Source organism: Mastigoproctus giganteus, chromosome 11, assembly GCF_048544385.1.
Source record: "Mastigoproctus giganteus isolate SK-2022 chromosome 11, ASM4854438v1, whole genome shotgun sequence".
In the NCBI taxonomy this organism is placed as follows: Eukaryota; Metazoa; Arthropoda; class Arachnida; order Uropygi; family Thelyphonidae; genus Mastigoproctus; species Mastigoproctus giganteus.
In genome coordinates this window covers 177,979,412-177,995,880 of record NC_143585.1, presented here as the reverse complement: position 1 = coordinate 177,995,880, position 16,469 = coordinate 177,979,412, and the positions used below count along the sequence as shown (strand labels likewise).

The window sequence follows — 16,469 nt, the reverse complement described above, 5'->3', positions numbered from 1 at the left end:
GTCCTTTTTTGGACTACTGCAGCTACCGGTTCTGCCACACACGTGGTGTTCTGCTCTCATAAGTAAAACGAAGAAAATAATAATATATATATAAATAAAGGCTCGATGCTGTTGAATTCTCAACATATTTGGATTTTGGATACTCAACATAGTTGAATATTTGGCCTAATAGAAATCCTAACTAATTCTTTTTAAAATAGCAACATTAATATGCGCACGTCTAAAACCAGATGTTTATTTTGTGAACCGTTGGCAAGCAACACTAATACAGCGGCTATAAAGAGGATATAAATCGTGAAATTAAGTGAGTAAAGAATTCTACCTTACAATATTACTTATTATTTATTTTTAACGCAAAAACGAGAATAAAAGATTTGTCGCATATTGCGTTACATAAGCGCAAAAAGTGATTCGATAAAGTAATGAATATTTTGACCGATAGATGGCGAAAGGCTCAGTATGACATTAAAATATGGTAAAAATATAAAAAAAAAAAAAATGAGAGCAAGGTTTACGTTGGGAACATTCGAATTAGAAAGAGTGAACTTTAACAGGTTTATAATTTTAAAATTTATTATTTTAAATGAAATGAATAATAATTAGCCAAAGCTGTGGGGGAATCCGAACTGGCCCACTGACCTACTCCACCAGCCGGCTGCGCGAGACAAGTTCTTTATTGGTGCACGGACTATTTTGGTCACAGTGAGCTCGATTCTACACTGCGCCACCACTGTCCACGTGCTCTTTATTGCGTCTGCATCCAAGAGTCGATTTGCATTCTGCGTCAGGTCAAATCTACTCCCACCATCTGAGGTTGGCCAACAAATCGCCGAGGGGCGCACGAGAGTTTTTCGCATTTAATTGCGACTGCGCCGCAAAATATTAATATCACAACGCGAATAAGAATTTTAGATCCCCTCATTCCAAAAGCGTTTAAAACTGAATGAGCTGTAATGTTACGCACCAAATCAGAAAAATCAAACGAGTTTTTCTTTCTGAAAGAAAGCTATTTATTGTGGCAAGCGATTGGAAAATTACACGCGGTTGTATTTACTTCTAGAAACGTAACGGGCGCTACTAAAATGCCTTCTTAACACTCGCGTGTGTACGACGTTCTGATACACGTGGCAAACGGTAATCGCGTTCCAGTGTGCTCCGGTCTATTCTTAGCCCCGATTACCTGTCTATTTTAAAGACAAGGGAAACATAAGAGCGCAATAATTTCGACAAAACTTCCAAGAAACAAGAGCCAACTGTAAAACAGTGCGGTGAAATGAACGAACCAATGGTATTGAAAGTCCAGGGGTTAACCTTTTTTTTCTACAATTGTTCATTTACAGCCCATGACACGATACAAAAGAAAACGTTCTCTGCTAGGTGCGAAAATTGATGATGATCAACACCAATTTTCATTAGGACCATCATACTCTTTACGGTGATCCATTTTTCATAATAATACCCTCAAAAGTAATCGAACTTCGTCAAGAAGTATACAAGGAATGGACTCACAAATGAAAGCTTTATCGATTCGCTTAAAACTTTAGACACTCTGCAAAGCTTAGGGATAAATATTCCTCAGTGATTTGCTCTAGTTGATAAAAGGAACTTCTTTTATAAGATGGACTTCATTTGAACAGAGTAGGTGCACGGATTTCTGAAAATTTCATTGAGGCTGCTTTCAGCGTTAGGTAATGCCGATTCGGAGAATTGGAGGGAAGGGATTTATTAGAATAACGCATGTTAGGAACATGGGGCAAAGTTCACACTTGCACCCTACCTTGAATACCTATGTATAACTGCTTTTTCATAGAAAGAAACATTGACAATAGGTGCAAAAAATCACGGGCAGTCAGAAACGGTTAATGGTCAAGCAACTACAATAGATGAATCGGAGATGTAAAAACGCCAAAAAAATTATCTGTAATACCAGGAGCAATGTAAATAAAATAAACGAATTTGAGCTTTCATTTAAGTCGACCAATCTCATATAATAGGACTAAGTTGAGGGAAAGTGAAAAGGTGATATTGGTGTACACGTTGGCACTAATGACATTGTGTAGGAGATATGCGGACTTAACAAGTACAGGTCAATGTAGAAAAAAAAATGTTGCCAGTTAGGGTTAAATTTGAAAGTATCTCCAATTCTGCCCAGACACGATAGCAGGGAGTATATGATGAAAGCCTTGTCAATCAATTCGGCCCTGGAGAGATTGTGCAAGGCTCAGGAGGTAGAATTTTTCTCAGTGTAGTCTGTTCTTGCTAACAGGAGACTTTTCCAGGGGTTACATTAAATAGAAAGGGTGCAAGAATATTTGCTGATGCTATCAAAGCAGTGTTGAGAAATTCAGAGACTGATAAATTAACAGTAGCCGCAGGCAGAGGTGGATGTGATTTTTGCACTGCTTCTATTGGAATGAGAAGTAGCCTTGAAAACAACGTGGTAGGAATTTCAGAAACTGCTGGGAGTCATCATGAAACAAGAAAATGCATCTGCTGTATTATCGAGAGTAAGAACACGTGCACGTATACTTGCATGCAAACCAATACTAGGAGTATTGCATGCACGTTTACTTGCATGCAAACCAATATAGTACATAAATTTGAACTTGAAATGATGGGCAAGACATCAAAGCTGATATTGCTGAGATATCAGAGACTTTGTGCCACACGGATATAAGGAATGCAGAATTGGAATTTGGAGATTAGAATGTGTACAGAAAGGATAGACAGGATAGGAAGGCAAGACTTGTTATACTGTTAGTGAAGTAACATAATCCAAGGAATTGCATCCAGATGATGTAGGTGGACAGTGCAACATTGAGTCAATTTGGTGTGACATAAACACTAGGAAAGGAAAAATCAGTAGGCGTCTTTTATAAGCCTAATGAATCTGATGAATACAACGAGCAATTTGCAGAGAAATTAATTGGGCCAGTAAATCAGATTGTATTAAAATGAGAGATTTTAACTTCCCAGATACAGACTGGAACTTGTGTGTTGGTCACTCGCAGACTAGAAAGACTTTTGTGGATTTATTGGATGATTGTTTTCTACAAGAGCATGTTCGAGAGGAAACCTCCGGTTTCCTCTCTTGATACGGTTATCAACAGTGATTATTCATGCATTAAGAATCTGAAGATAAAGGTGGCAGTGTTCAGAAGTGGGACTTACTCAAATATGTAACTACCATCATGGGTAAAGGGAAGGGTTTTTGATTTCGTAAACGTGAATAAAGTGGTCTTAGACAGTGTTTAAATTGTATACAGTGGACCAACTGATGATGTTACCAACAGAAAATTCTAAGGGAAGCACTCACACTCACAGAATTAATCTTGGAAGTTACTAGGATTTTGGTTCCAACTAAGAAATACTGTTCTAGGTTTAGGTCCAAATATATGTCAAATGAACTAATTGAGACTCGTGTCAGAGAAGAAAAATTCCTGGGATGAATACAAATTATCAGATACGCAGAAGCTTATGGTAGGTATAAGCGTATGGTAGATATAAGCTTGTCTGTAGTCAAGTCACAAAGGAAGTTGGGCAAGCGAAGGCAGATTACCGGAAATATTTGGCAAAGGATGCACAGAGGAACAGCAATGACTTCTTTACTTATGTAAACTCTAGAAGGAAGGGGAAGAAACAGGTTACTTGATATCTTCGGTTCGACTGTTGATGCCCCTGCCCAGGTACCTAAAAAACTGAATGAGTATTTTACATCTACATTCACATGTGACGAATTCTGTAGGAAACTTATCAAACTCTAAGACAATAACTGAAAGCAAAGTGAAGGAGAAATTGTTGAAGATAAACAAAAAAAAGGCACCTGGAGTGGGCGGGGTCTGTCCAATTATTATATCAAAGGAGGCGACAAAGGAAGTAAGGAAACGCTTACCCATAAATATGAGATCATCCTTGGACTCGGGAGAGGTTTCCACTGACTTGTGAAGTGCAAATGTAACCCCAATTCACAAAGGGGATCAAAGGGTAATAATGCACGAGAAATTACTGACCTTTTAGTTTAACTTCTGTTCCCGGGGGAAATAATGAAGTCACTGGTTAAAGAAGCATTGCACGATGATGTAGACACGACTGCTGTAATAATTCAGACACAGCATGGTTTTGTTAAGGGGTAGTCTTGTCTGATTGGATACTACAATGTGGTCACAAAGGAACTGAATGCCAAAAATAATTTTGATATCATATACTTGGACTTCAGAAAAGCTTTTGACACTGTTGCGCATGGAAGACTACTGTACAAATTGGAGCAGAATGGGAGAAGACAGAGGGTGGTAATCAATGGGTGCTGCTCTTCGTGGACTAATGTTATTAGCGGAGTCCCCCAGAGTTAGGTGTTGGGTCCAGTGTTGTTTTGACTATTTATCAATGATATTGATGGAGGTATATTAGGCTTATCGTCCAAGTTTGCAGATGATACAAAGGTTGGCACGGTTGTTAACGGCACCAAAGACAGTAAGCTACTGCAGCAGTATCTAGAAAAAATAGGCAGATGGGCTCAGCGGTGGCAACTGAATTTTAACATTGAAAAATGCAAAGTACTGCATATGGGTATCAGTAACCCCAGAGTAATGGGGTTACTGATACCCATATTCAGTACTCCACTACCCTGAGTCTAGTACCCACTGTGCGGTACTAGACTCAGGGTAGTAGAGAACGAAAAAGATCTGGAATAATTGTGCAGTGAGATATAAAGTTTTCTGAAAAGTGCAGACAGGCTGCCAGAGCAGCTCATGGAGTCTTGTCAATGATATATAGGAATGTTGTCAGGATGGATAAGGATGCGATTATCCCTTTGTAAAGGCAATGATCAGGCCAAACCTTGAGTACTGCCTACAGGTCTGTAGGGCTCATCTCAAGAACGTTTTTTTTTTTATTGCTGAGTGTAACAAAAGAATGGCTTTAGTCGTGCAATTTCAGCGTCTCGAGACGAGGCACCTGCGAGGTGATCTGTTTTTGAGTTGTATATGGCCTTGAACTATCGTTGTGGAAGTTTATAGCTGAAATAAATTTAAAGAATGATCCGGACGAAGTTTTGGAGCGAATGGATGGGTGAAATGGAAGGCTTTTTTTTTTTTTTTCCCTCTTGGCTGATTTGTATACGCTGCTTTATTTTTATCATATATGCCTCTAATAATGCTAATGGTAATTTTATAGACTAAACGATTTTGAGGAGTCCGGGAAAAATATATAGCTTGAATGGGTTGTCAAGTGTGATTTATGTCCTTTACCTTGGAAACTTTCCACATGGTATGTTTCATAAGTCCTTTTTGATATCAGATAAGGACTGCTTGCCTTCCTGGGCTTCTTTCCTTCGGTCTTGGGAAAGAGAGGTGATCCTTTCAATTTTCAGAAACCTGTTATTGTTGGAGCACGTCTAGCAGGAGCTACAACTGAGAAAATAAAAATCACTGATGTGTAGACAGAATGCAAGACTAAAGGATAATGCAGTAAACCGTGTCAACGATTAAAATTGCGAAAATGACGGAAAATTAATTTAGGTAGAGGTAGATCCTTTTCCAGCCAAACTATGCTATGGGAATTGAAGAATTTGGGATTTGTTATGTCTACACCAAATGTGAAATCGATTTCAGGTACAATTATTATACGAAAGCCATTATTTTCTGTAAAAAATCTGAAGGTTCGACGAGAGTTGAGCCCCCAAGACTGGACTGCGAAAAAATGGAAAAAGGTCATGTGGTTTGACCAGTCTCCATGAACACTCTTTAGCACCAAACGTAAAGTGTGGCGTGAACCTCAATGAATCCAGACTCTCGTGTCTACCACTCAAGCAGCCTGAGGTGGTATTATGGTATGGGATTATTCTGTTGGTACGGGCTGGGTCCGCTCATACCGTTAGAAGATCATTATCTCTAATGAATATCTTTGTCGTACCAGACTAACTTCATCTCTCTGTATTTAATTTTTAGCCGGATCGCGATAGTCTTCCGAGAGGAAAATGGAACTGCCCACCCTGCAAAAATTGTATCAGAATAGTTCGAGGAACATTTCCAAGATTTCAAACGTTTATCCTGGCCGCACAGTTCTTCATATGTGAATACAGTTGAAAATGGCTGGGATATACTGTATTGGCAAGGGCAGTTAGGCTTCGTAGTTGTAATTCGAGCGGAAGATGGCCCTACTACATATTGAATAAAGGTTTCTCATTTTATACCGATGAGTGTATAAGACAGCCATGAGATGACATTTAGAATATTCTGTTCATGTCTTGGAAGCCACCTAAAGGAAGACTGATTGTAGAAAGGGTTCAGATCGATTTAGGGCAACTAAATTGATGATCACAAGGCTTAAAATATAGTGGTATATAAAATATTTCATATTTGTGACCACTGAACTTGGGGTAAAAAGTATGAAATGCTGGGGAGTAACAGAAGGCTGCATCTCATGAAGTTTTACCTTCCAGCACCGTAATAAACTACTGTTGCAGTGTCGAAGCAGAGTTCGGTCAAGCTCGAAGCGCAACTGGACAATTTTTTTTTTTTTTTTTTTTTTTACCCAAGAGGGAAGGATGAGTGATACAGAATCTTTTTACCTTTTGTTTGGAGGGGGGTGTCAGAAGAAGTTCATTTTCTTAGTCATTATAATTCTTACATTAAAGCCTTTTAAGAGAATAGGTTTTAATGCGTCAATTCTGTACGTAGTAAATTACCGGTGAAATGGCATCGTTTTTATTACATCTCATACTGCGAATACCTTCACGACTCGTTGCGAAGGTATTCACGATACGAGATGAGATTATATTTACATGTAAATTCCGTGGCTTGGGGCTTTAGCCCTAAATTTTATTTTAGGAATTATGAAAATATTTTCATATTTCATTCCGTTTCTAAGTTAGAAAATGATTTTTTTGTACACTCCCTTAGTGGAATCCCACTTATGGTCTCAACAAATTAGCACACGCTTCTCGGATTTGCTGCAGAGGTAACTTGTGGAGAATTCATCCACTAACCAACTCCTGTACCCATGCTGGCTACAACAGTCTCTCCACATCTCGTTCTTTTGAATGCTGTTTCGAATTGTCATGAGAATTTTAAGAGTATTTTGCTGTCAATTTTTATTATATATCGTATTATAATCAACCATTTTCTTCCCTCTAGTGTACCATGCTATCGAAGAGGAGAATCCTCTTTGTATTCAAACACGAATAAAAAATAATAAATTTTAAATGAAAAATATTTTTGTTAAACTACGGCGGGAATAACAGATATCAATTTATTCCCAAATAGGGGTTACCCGTGTGACAAGCCTCTAGGGAATACATTTACAAGAAAACGGGGCAGGCGGTAACACTGAAGAAAATGCAGCTGTTAAGTTACAGGTATGGTTACAGGACTCATTATCAATAATTATTTTAATTGTGTTTCCTGCAAAGTTAGATTGAGTTTAAGATCAAACCGGAGTCCCGTTAAAAAGTTCAGGCGCAGCTCAATTCTGAAGAATTCGAGAAAAGAGACGAGGATAGCGATGATCACTCTCGGCACGTGGGTGGGTGTCTTTTCCTTCAACTTAGGAATGCAGATTCGGCACGTAAGAACATGCTGAATCTGCATTCCTAAAAGTGCGAACACAACCTTCCTCTTAGATTTAATGTAGCTCATTCGAGAATGACCTGTGTGAATATTGCGACTCGCTAACAAAGCGGCGAGACTGTTGTTGGATGCACAGTTTCCTCGCGACTATTTTTTTTTGTGTGCATTATTCGATAGGTATCTTCAAGATTGCTGCTCTTAGATATTTCAGTAAGCAATCACTCTTAATCGTTGATCATCTCTGCAAAATTTAAAGGCAGAATAAAACGTCCGGCACTCACCATAGGTTTCTTTCTTAAGCTGTTAATGTCATTTATTTAGGTATTTCTGTGTTGTCTAGAGGAACTAACGATGCCAGAGCCATAGATTCAGAAGTTCGTAGATATCGGGCTGATTCGTGTAAGGTAATCTTTGTTCTTTTTTTAATCCATATTACTCGATCCTTAGAATCCACTCGAAAATAATTCATGGCCTTTGCTAAAAGGAAGGTTGTAGTGTGCCTTTCTGTTTACTCGGAGTTAATGAGCCCTGAAACCTTTTGTAATGACGCAGAAGATTTACACTTTTTAATTTTTCTGTTTTGTAGAAAGGGTAGTTTGAATATCTCTGTTAAACCTTCGTTCTCTGAGTGATGCAAATTGGAGCAGTTGGAGTATTCGTGGAAGTAACAATTCAAATGCAATTCTGTTCGCTCAATTTCCTTCGCGTTCAACCAGAAGTAGTTTCACATTTTCGCTGAAAGTTAGAATAGATTATGGGGGGAAATAGTCCATCGTTTTTGTTATTTAGTTTCTTGGTTTAAAAAAAAAAAAAAGGGTTAGACCTTTTTGTTCCAATAAATTACTTCTTATATCAGATAACACGAATATTTCTCGATTAAAGAATTTCTGGGTTCTTTCGCCGATTATTCCATTCTTGTCAAGTGTTGTTTCGTTTAATGTTTTAATTCTGTAAATTTTTCTAAATTTGCATTGGTTCGTTCAGCCGTTGTAATTGCGATAAAATGAAAATTGACTTAAAAACATTTAACAAAATTAGCTTTCTCCGAGGGAGGGGTGCGTTGAAAATTGCTATCTGCTTTCATAGAGGAAAACGCAAAGAGCGGAACATATTACATCAGCAACTACGTTCTCAAGTTGAAAAGGCAATTAATTGTAAGGTTGGAGGATAACTTACGCCTTCGAAGACGAGATCGGGAAGTGCACAGCTCCGTCACCAAATCAATCGGACTGCTCTTTATCGTGGCGAACTGCATCCTTTCTTCCTCCGTCAGACAACGTTGCGCATATTTGTTGATGCACTCGATGGCATATTTTTTTTGCCTGGTGTACATGAAAGATGGCAAGAAAAAATCATTTCAGGATGAAGATGACGCATACACATTTATGCGAGCAAAGAAATAAACGCGTTGTTCTTCTATATATATATATATATATATATATATATATATATATATATATATATATATATATAAAACACTTTCTAGTTTGGTTATCAGCTCTGTCTTATTTCATTCATAACAGGACAAATTAAATGAAAACAGTCATTTGCTGCTACATCAAAAGTAACCACACGGTACGCTCTCAACAACCACGTTTCTCTAAATACCAGCTCCTCACTACAAAATCACCTTTACGAGATGTACAAAATTAATTATTCAATACATATAAAAAGGATAAATCTCATTTTCATTATACAGTACTTGGAACATATTATGAAAACTATAATAAAAGCTGCATAACATTAAACTAATGTAGTATTTTAAGAAAGTAGACACTTAAGGACCTAAGTTATGGTAACAAAGTTTTTAGTTTTATTGAGACCTACCAGAAGGTTCATCTAGCTGTTGATCTAGCACTCTCATTCACTGCAATGGGCTACGTTTGGAGTCCAAAGTGGAATACTTATTCGGAGAACTGAATGGGGTTCTTAATAAAACAGCACGGAGCGCAAACACCTCCAACAGCACTATTTTAAATATAAAATTTTGATATTTCAAAGTAGTAATAATATCCATACTCCGCTGTGGCCACTGCTATAAGTCAGGACACCTCACACATTGCCCTCAAGGCCAAAATTGAAAGAAATAATGGAAAGGAACACGCCACAATTAGCATGATGGACTTGTCCAAACGTAGTCAAGTCCATCTAAGAAATATATGCAGAAGAAGAAGAAATGGACACTGGAAAGCCACTTCTACCCAATACAAGAAAACAGGAGCGAATTCACGATACATAGACAGGAAAGCAAAAGGAGTCACGATGAAATTTTGCTTCCACAATGACGAAATCCACCAATATTCCAAAAGTATATCTTATGCATCCTCTTCTCCCTTTACTGGAATGTACAATCATCATCATTCATCTTCAATCCACTGCAGGATGAAGGCCCAGGTGGGCAGGCGCAACAGTGCGTAGCACACGCTTCTTGATTAGACTGGGGATTTGAGCCCGTTACCACCAAATACGGATGATGCAGAAAGGTCAGGGAATGACCACCGCATATTCCAGGAGCAATATGGCCTTAGTTGCTAATGCTCAAAAAAAAAAAAAAAACCAACAACCAGGATGAAGGCCTCTCCAGCAACTTTTCAGTTACTTCTGTTTTGTGCAATGGCCATCCATTTACTACCCACAAACTCATGAATTTCATCTGTCCATCTCCGTCGTTGTCTTCCAGGTTTTCTTGTAGTTCCTCTTGGGTACCATTCTTTTATTTTCTTAATTCATCTGTCATCATGTCTTCGAGCTATGTGTCCTGCCCAGGACCATTTTAGTTCTTTAGTTTTGATAAGAATGTCCTTTACTTGAGTTTGCTGCCTAATCCATGTGTTTCTCTTCTTATCTAACAGTCTGATTCCCAATATGATTCGTTCCATTCTTCGCTGTGTAGTTCTCAGCTTCTCTTCCATTCTTTTGGTGAGTGCCCAAGTTTAACTTCCATTAGTCATGGTGGGGAGTATACATTTATGCAGTTTCAGACAAATTGCTATATTGCTCCTCAGTATGTGACTATATTTCCTGAATGCTATCCATCCAAAATTTATTCTTCTCTTGACTTCCAGCCATTTATCATTATTACAGCTAATAACTTGTCCCAGATAAGTATATGACTCCACCTTTTCAATTACTGCTCCTTCAATCATTACTTCCCTTTCTGTGGCATACTTGTTCATCATTACTTTTGTTTTAGCGATATTCATCTTTAGTCCGAAATCTGTACCAACTCTGCATAACTGATTAAGACTTTCTTCTACTTCTTTGGGTTCGTGACTTATCACGATGTCATCTGCGAATCGTAAATGGTTTAGGTAATCTCCATGCACATTGACTCCTTTCTTCGACCAGTCTAATCTTCTGCAAGCTTCCTCAAGAGCAGCAGTAAATAACTTCGGAGATATTGTCTCCTTGTCGAACTCCTTTCTCGATTTTAAATTTGCTACTGTCTTTGTCTAGTCTAATAAAGGAGGTGTGCTACCTCCTCATATATTTTCTTCAAAATCCTAATGTATGCGGTGTCTATGCCTTGTCTTTCCAGTGCCCGAAACATTGCCTTATGCTGTATGGAGTCGAATGCCTTTTCATAATCCACAAATGCCAGGCATAATGGTGTTTTATATTCATTTGCTTTCTCCATTAGCTGTGATATTACGTGAAGGTGGTCCATAGTTGAGAATCCTGTCCTAGAGCCAGCTTGCTCTTTCGGTTGATTCTCATCAAGTATTATTTGTAATCTGTTAGTAATGACCCTTGCGAACAACTGAACAACCTGTAGATGTGGGATAACAAGCTAATTGTTATATAATTTCCAATTTATCTCGTTTCTTATGCAGCAAAACTATGATTGCATTATTCCATTCCTTAGGCATCACACCTTTTCTAATGCATTTTGTGAAAAGTATCGCCAGTTTTTGTGCCATGTCTCTTCCTCCTCCCAATTTTAACAACTCTACAGTAACTTCATCTTCCCCCGGGGCTTCCTGATTCTTCATTTTCTTCAATGCACGTTCTACCTCATCAGGAAGAATATTGGGTATGTCGTATGTGTTGCTACTTTGCAATCCATCTTCCCCACTGCTGGTATCATTCCCTCGCTCCTTGTATAATTCTCAATAGTAGTCTTCTGCTTTTTGAACTATGCCTTCTCTATTTATAAGTATACCATCTCTATTTTTCAGTTTCATTTTTCTTTCTGTATTACTGCTCATGGCTGTTGATTTAAGTCCTTTTTTTTTCTTTAATGCTTGTTCTACTTTTCTTGGGTTAAATCTTATGTCCTCTCTGAGTCTCTTTCTAATGGCTTTGCATACTCAATTTTGTTTTTGTCAGTGTTTATCTTGTTCATTTGTCGCTTTCGGTTCATCATGACAAGTGTTTCTTGACTATTTTTTTCTTCTTTGGATTTCTTTTTACCTATAGGTTTCTTGGGCTTTATCACTTTCAGAAAGTTGTAATATTCCTCGTCGATATCTTGGTCCTGAGCAGTCTGCAGAAGCTCAAACTTGTTAAGTTCCAGTACATACTGTTCTTTCTCCTCTTCTGTTATCTCAAAGACTTTCGTTTTATTTACTCAAGTCAGTTTTTTCTTTCTTTTTTTACATCTATATCAAGTGTGCATCTTGCCATTCTGTGATCACTTCCAACATTTACCTTGTTCAGGACAGTAACATCATTCACGATATATTTTCTGTTAGTGAGAATGACGTCGATTTCATTAGTTGTTAATCCATTTTGGCCCTTCCACGTCCACTTTCTGTTCACCCTTTTTTTTTGAAAAAAGTGTTCATTACTGACATTCCTGTAGATTCTGCAAATTCCAAAAGGCTTTCACCTCTTATTTCTTTCACCAATTCCAAAATTTCCTATAATTCCCCTTTCTACGCTGTTTTCCCTTTCCAACCTTAGCATTGAAGTCCCCCATAATGATAGAGTAGTGGGGTTTTTTGCTCATCTCGAAGACTTGATTTCGGTGTACATTTCTTCAACCTCTTCGTCATTCTGGCTCCATGTTGATGCATAACTCATTATAACCTTTAGCTTGCACCTCTTAGAAATCCTGAGTAGTAGTAGTCTTGACACCCTTTGGTGATGTACTTTTTGAATTCCAAAATGTTGTTTTTTATATCTTTATGGACCAGAAAGCCAACTCCACCTTCACTCCTTTCACTGTTTCCATTGGTGTACAGCAGATTTCCACTTGATAAACTTATAAGTGATTCATTTCTTCTTCTTGTTTCAGCCAAACCGATGATATTCCAATTCACAAATTTGTAATTCCTTTTCCAGCTCTAATATCTTGTCTTCACTAATGAGCGATCTTACGGTGTAAAGTGTGTTTGGGGTCAAACGGCACCAGGGGTTTCCCCAAACTCCGCGTAGTTTACTTTGTGTGGTGATACAGTTCACTGTAAAGGCCAGAGATTTAAAAGTGTATGGATCTTGAAATGTGTGGTGTCATGTACCGTTGTTCTTCTGGCCATTTAGCCGCCAGGCCCCTGCTGAGGCCCGACGTTGCCCCACTTTCGCACCGTGGAGGCAGACCAGGTACCTAGTAATTTGCGTTTACTCTGGAAGGTCCTGCCACCTATTTTCCTGAGATTTCAATGGCAAGGACCTAAAAAAAAATTTTCACGTTGTATGTTGATCACATACATGTTTCCCGGTTTGAAGGGGTTGCGTTTGAAAATTTAATGGCCGAGGAGAGGGCGAAATAATTTAAAGAAGCTAGAATTTTGGTGTGGGTCTTGCGCTAGCATAGAGATAGAGAGGGGAGGAGACTGAAGGCTAGGGGGGGAATAGCTAGGAAAGACTGGGGTCAATAGAGTAGACGACCCCACCATGTGCCAGTGGGGCATGCCCATTCCCCACCAGAGAGAAAGATGTGGGATGGCAGGGGGGAGGCAACGAGAAGGCTGTCGCCTCCCCCTCTGCCAGGGGAGGGAGGTAAGTGTGCCCGGCAAGGGAGCCGGCACAGGTTGCCGTATGGTCTGGCAGCTGCATGTCTGCTTGAATCAGGTCTTTGGTTGTGTCCTAGTTGTCCAATCCGGGTGTAGGTTTCTGTCTGTGGTTGTCACTTGGCAGCAGGACAGGTGCCTTAGTCAGGTCCGTAGCTGTGGGTATTTAGTCCAGTCTGTGGTTACTTATGTCTCTGTCTGGAGTTATGGTCATTTGTTGTTTCTTCCTGGGATGCAATCCCTTTGTGGATTGTCTTGATGGTGACTGTCCGTGCACCTTATATGGTTGTTTGCAAAGTCATATATTGTGGGCCTGAGAATCGCTATTGTGGCTGTGGGGGCGGAAGAGTATGCCTTCTGTCAAAAAGATCTTGTGCAAAGTTTGCCAGTGCTTTGTAGCTGTGCTCCTTCTCCAGTAAGCGTTCCTCTTGATTCTCTGGTACATAATGTAATTAGTCGGCATCGGAGGTCTTCATAAAGATTGCAGTGGTACTTTAAATGCTCCCACGTTTCCACTAAGCCACAATGACAGAGGGCGGTTTGCTCAGTCCAAAGGTCATCAGTTTGAATCTGATGGCGCCGTGGCCAGTTAGGAGGTACGTGGCCAGCAATCCTGGGGAGAGCCAGCTTGGGTATTTTGGGTATACGGCCGAGACAGTTGGGAGGAATTTTCGCGTTATTTGCCCTTTTGTTGAGTTTTGCCACCGTGTTTGCCAGGTTTGTTGGAGATGTACAGTTAGTCTCCTTTTCTCTATTTTTGGTTCGCTGGCTACATTTAATGTGAAATTTAGGCAGGTATCCGGTATGCCTCTGGAAAGGCTGTAGAGAAGTCCACTGCGTATCACTTCCAGGTCCAAGGGGAGGGCACCCGTGAGCACCTGAAGCGCGTGTGTACTCACTGTGTTACAAGCTCGTGAGATAGTCAGCAAGATGTACCTCTGTATGGTTTCTAGTTTTCTTTTATTAGTTGCAGTGGTTGCTTTCTTGTACCAGACACCCGAGGCATAGAGGATGACTGGCAGGAACACAGTTTTGTGAAAAAGAGCAAGAGTTTTCTTCTTTATGCCCCAGTCCTTGCGGGTGATTCTTGCAAATAGTGACGAGTAATTTCCGATTTTATTTCTGAGATAGTTAAGGTGGGGAGTGAAGGATAGGTTTCTATCAAGGATAACCCTGAGAAATTTCATTTCTGTGGTCAGCTTGCCGGTGGTTCCTTGTACGTTTATTTGGGGGGGGGGGTCTCCTGGTGTCCAGGGTCCCCCTAAGTAGGATGGAGCTTGTCTTAGTGGATGATATCTTCAGGTTATTTGCGTCAGCTTATTGTTGTAGAGTGGCGAGTTCCCGGTTTGCCGTGTTTTCCAGCTGTGCCCTGGAGTTTTCTGCCAGTGTCAGGACAAGGTCATCCACATACGCCTGGGAGGCTGCATTTCCGAGGTTGACGCTGAGGAATCCGTCCAGGACCACGTTCCAGAGCAGTGGGCCCAGGACGGAGCCCTGTGGGCATCCTCTGTAGATGCGTCTGGTTATTGTAAAGTAAGGAGCAGTTGACTTTTACTGACCTGTCGCACAAGTAACTGCTGATGCAATTGTATAGATTACTTGGGAGTTTGGCCTCACGGTGATCTTACGTTGTAGCAGGCCAAGTTCGATTTCCGTGCATGGTAGCCTGTTCGTACCCAGAGATTCTTTAGCACCCTCTGCTTCCACTCTGATCCTCTCTCTGCCGTAAGAGGGGGGAGTGAAAGCCGCTGGGGACTGAAGGCCATTTGTTTTGCTGTGCTGTCATGTGCTGGAGGGTTTGGTCTTTTCCTCTTCACGCTGACCAGGCGTCTTAAAGAGAACCACTCCATACGTTCGTTGCCACCTGTGACATAACAGCGATTATCATCGAGAAGGTGTGCTGAGTGGATTTGAGGCAGGCAAGCCAACCGGACTTCTCCTAAATCTTCTGAAATAGAAAGATATTGGATTCGTCAGTGTTTTAGACTGTCTGGTAACAGAATGCCTTTTTCCTCTAAGCCTCTTAGAGGGGGTTACAATGTATCAGCTGCCAAACTACACTTACAGTTAATTTTTTTCTTTCAATTCTTTGTTTATCAGCAGGAAGAGCAAACACTATTGGCTTCCATCTACAGACCTCGTGGACAGCAGAGCAGGTATGATCACCGTACTCCCCATTCTGAATGGAAAAAACTTGACCAATTTTTTTTTATCGGTCATTTTTCACAATGTGGCCGAGTTAGTCGGTCTCAGGCGAGGGTGGCGTAATTTTTGTACAGAAAACTTTGGTTTTTCGTTTAGCAAATAACAGGTCGACCATTGAACACACGCAATTTACATTCACATTATTATGGGTCAGTATGGCTAAGTCGGTAATGCGCGTAAAACCCTATACCCGGTCCGTCTAGACTCTATAACATGTACTTCAACTTTCATTCTGCGACGAACGTTAGAAAAGATATCGGAGGTTTTATTTTTGTACGACCTACCCGATGTTATAATCAATTTTGATGTGTCAACGCCAAAGAATTGTGTCAGTAGACTTAAAATTTTGAAAAATGAAAGTTTTGAAATTTGATAACCAGGAGATTGTCAATCATCCACTGGGCGATCTTACGGTTCCAATCTGCAGATGACTGATTTTATACCGAAGGAGGTGGAGGCCTACCTTTAAAACTTTATCGTGTGCACCAGGAAAGGAAATGAAAGTGGCAAGGAATAATAGATAATCTGATCGTGTTGCGACTGTTACATTTCATCGATTCTTTGAATCAATTTTTCTGAAGCTGATGGGCGACCCCATCTGCAGTTTGGTAGCCTTCTCCGAAACTTCCTACATATTTAATACGATTCTTAGAGAAAAGGATCGATATTTTTCTCTCTTTGATAGGTTCTGAGGGCTGCAATCACAATATTGCCGTTCTTGTAAAGAACTTTTAAATAAAAGCGC

The 16,469-nt window shown here is 39.9% G+C and overlaps 2 protein-coding genes across 4 annotated transcripts in view; one reads left to right on the top strand and one right to left on the bottom strand.

Annotated features, from left to right (window-relative positions):
• LOC150078591 (uncharacterized) overlaps positions 1-16,469 on the top strand; it is a 202,949-nt gene that overhangs the window by 32,866 nt on the left and 153,614 nt on the right. The window contains exons 1-2 of one of the 3 annotated variants that reach the window (XM_090384286.1): positions 174-304; positions 7,263-7,354. The exons of 1 other annotated variant lie outside the window; for it this stretch is intronic. The gene's annotated coding sequence lies outside the window, so the exon portion shown is untranslated. Of the gene's footprint in view, positions 1-173; positions 305-7,262; positions 7,355-16,469 lie in introns of those variants that run through there. One more of the 3 variants, XM_090384288.1, reaches the window with a different exon arrangement.
• LOC150078592 (uncharacterized) overlaps positions 1-16,469 on the bottom strand; it is a 53,463-nt gene that overhangs the window by 33,624 nt on the left and 3,370 nt on the right. Inside the window, exon 3 of the mRNA XM_090384284.1 lies at positions 8,742-8,887. Coding sequence (XP_090240410.1) covers positions 8,742-8,887 — 146 coding nt within the window. The remainder of the gene's footprint in view (positions 1-8,741; positions 8,888-16,469) is intronic.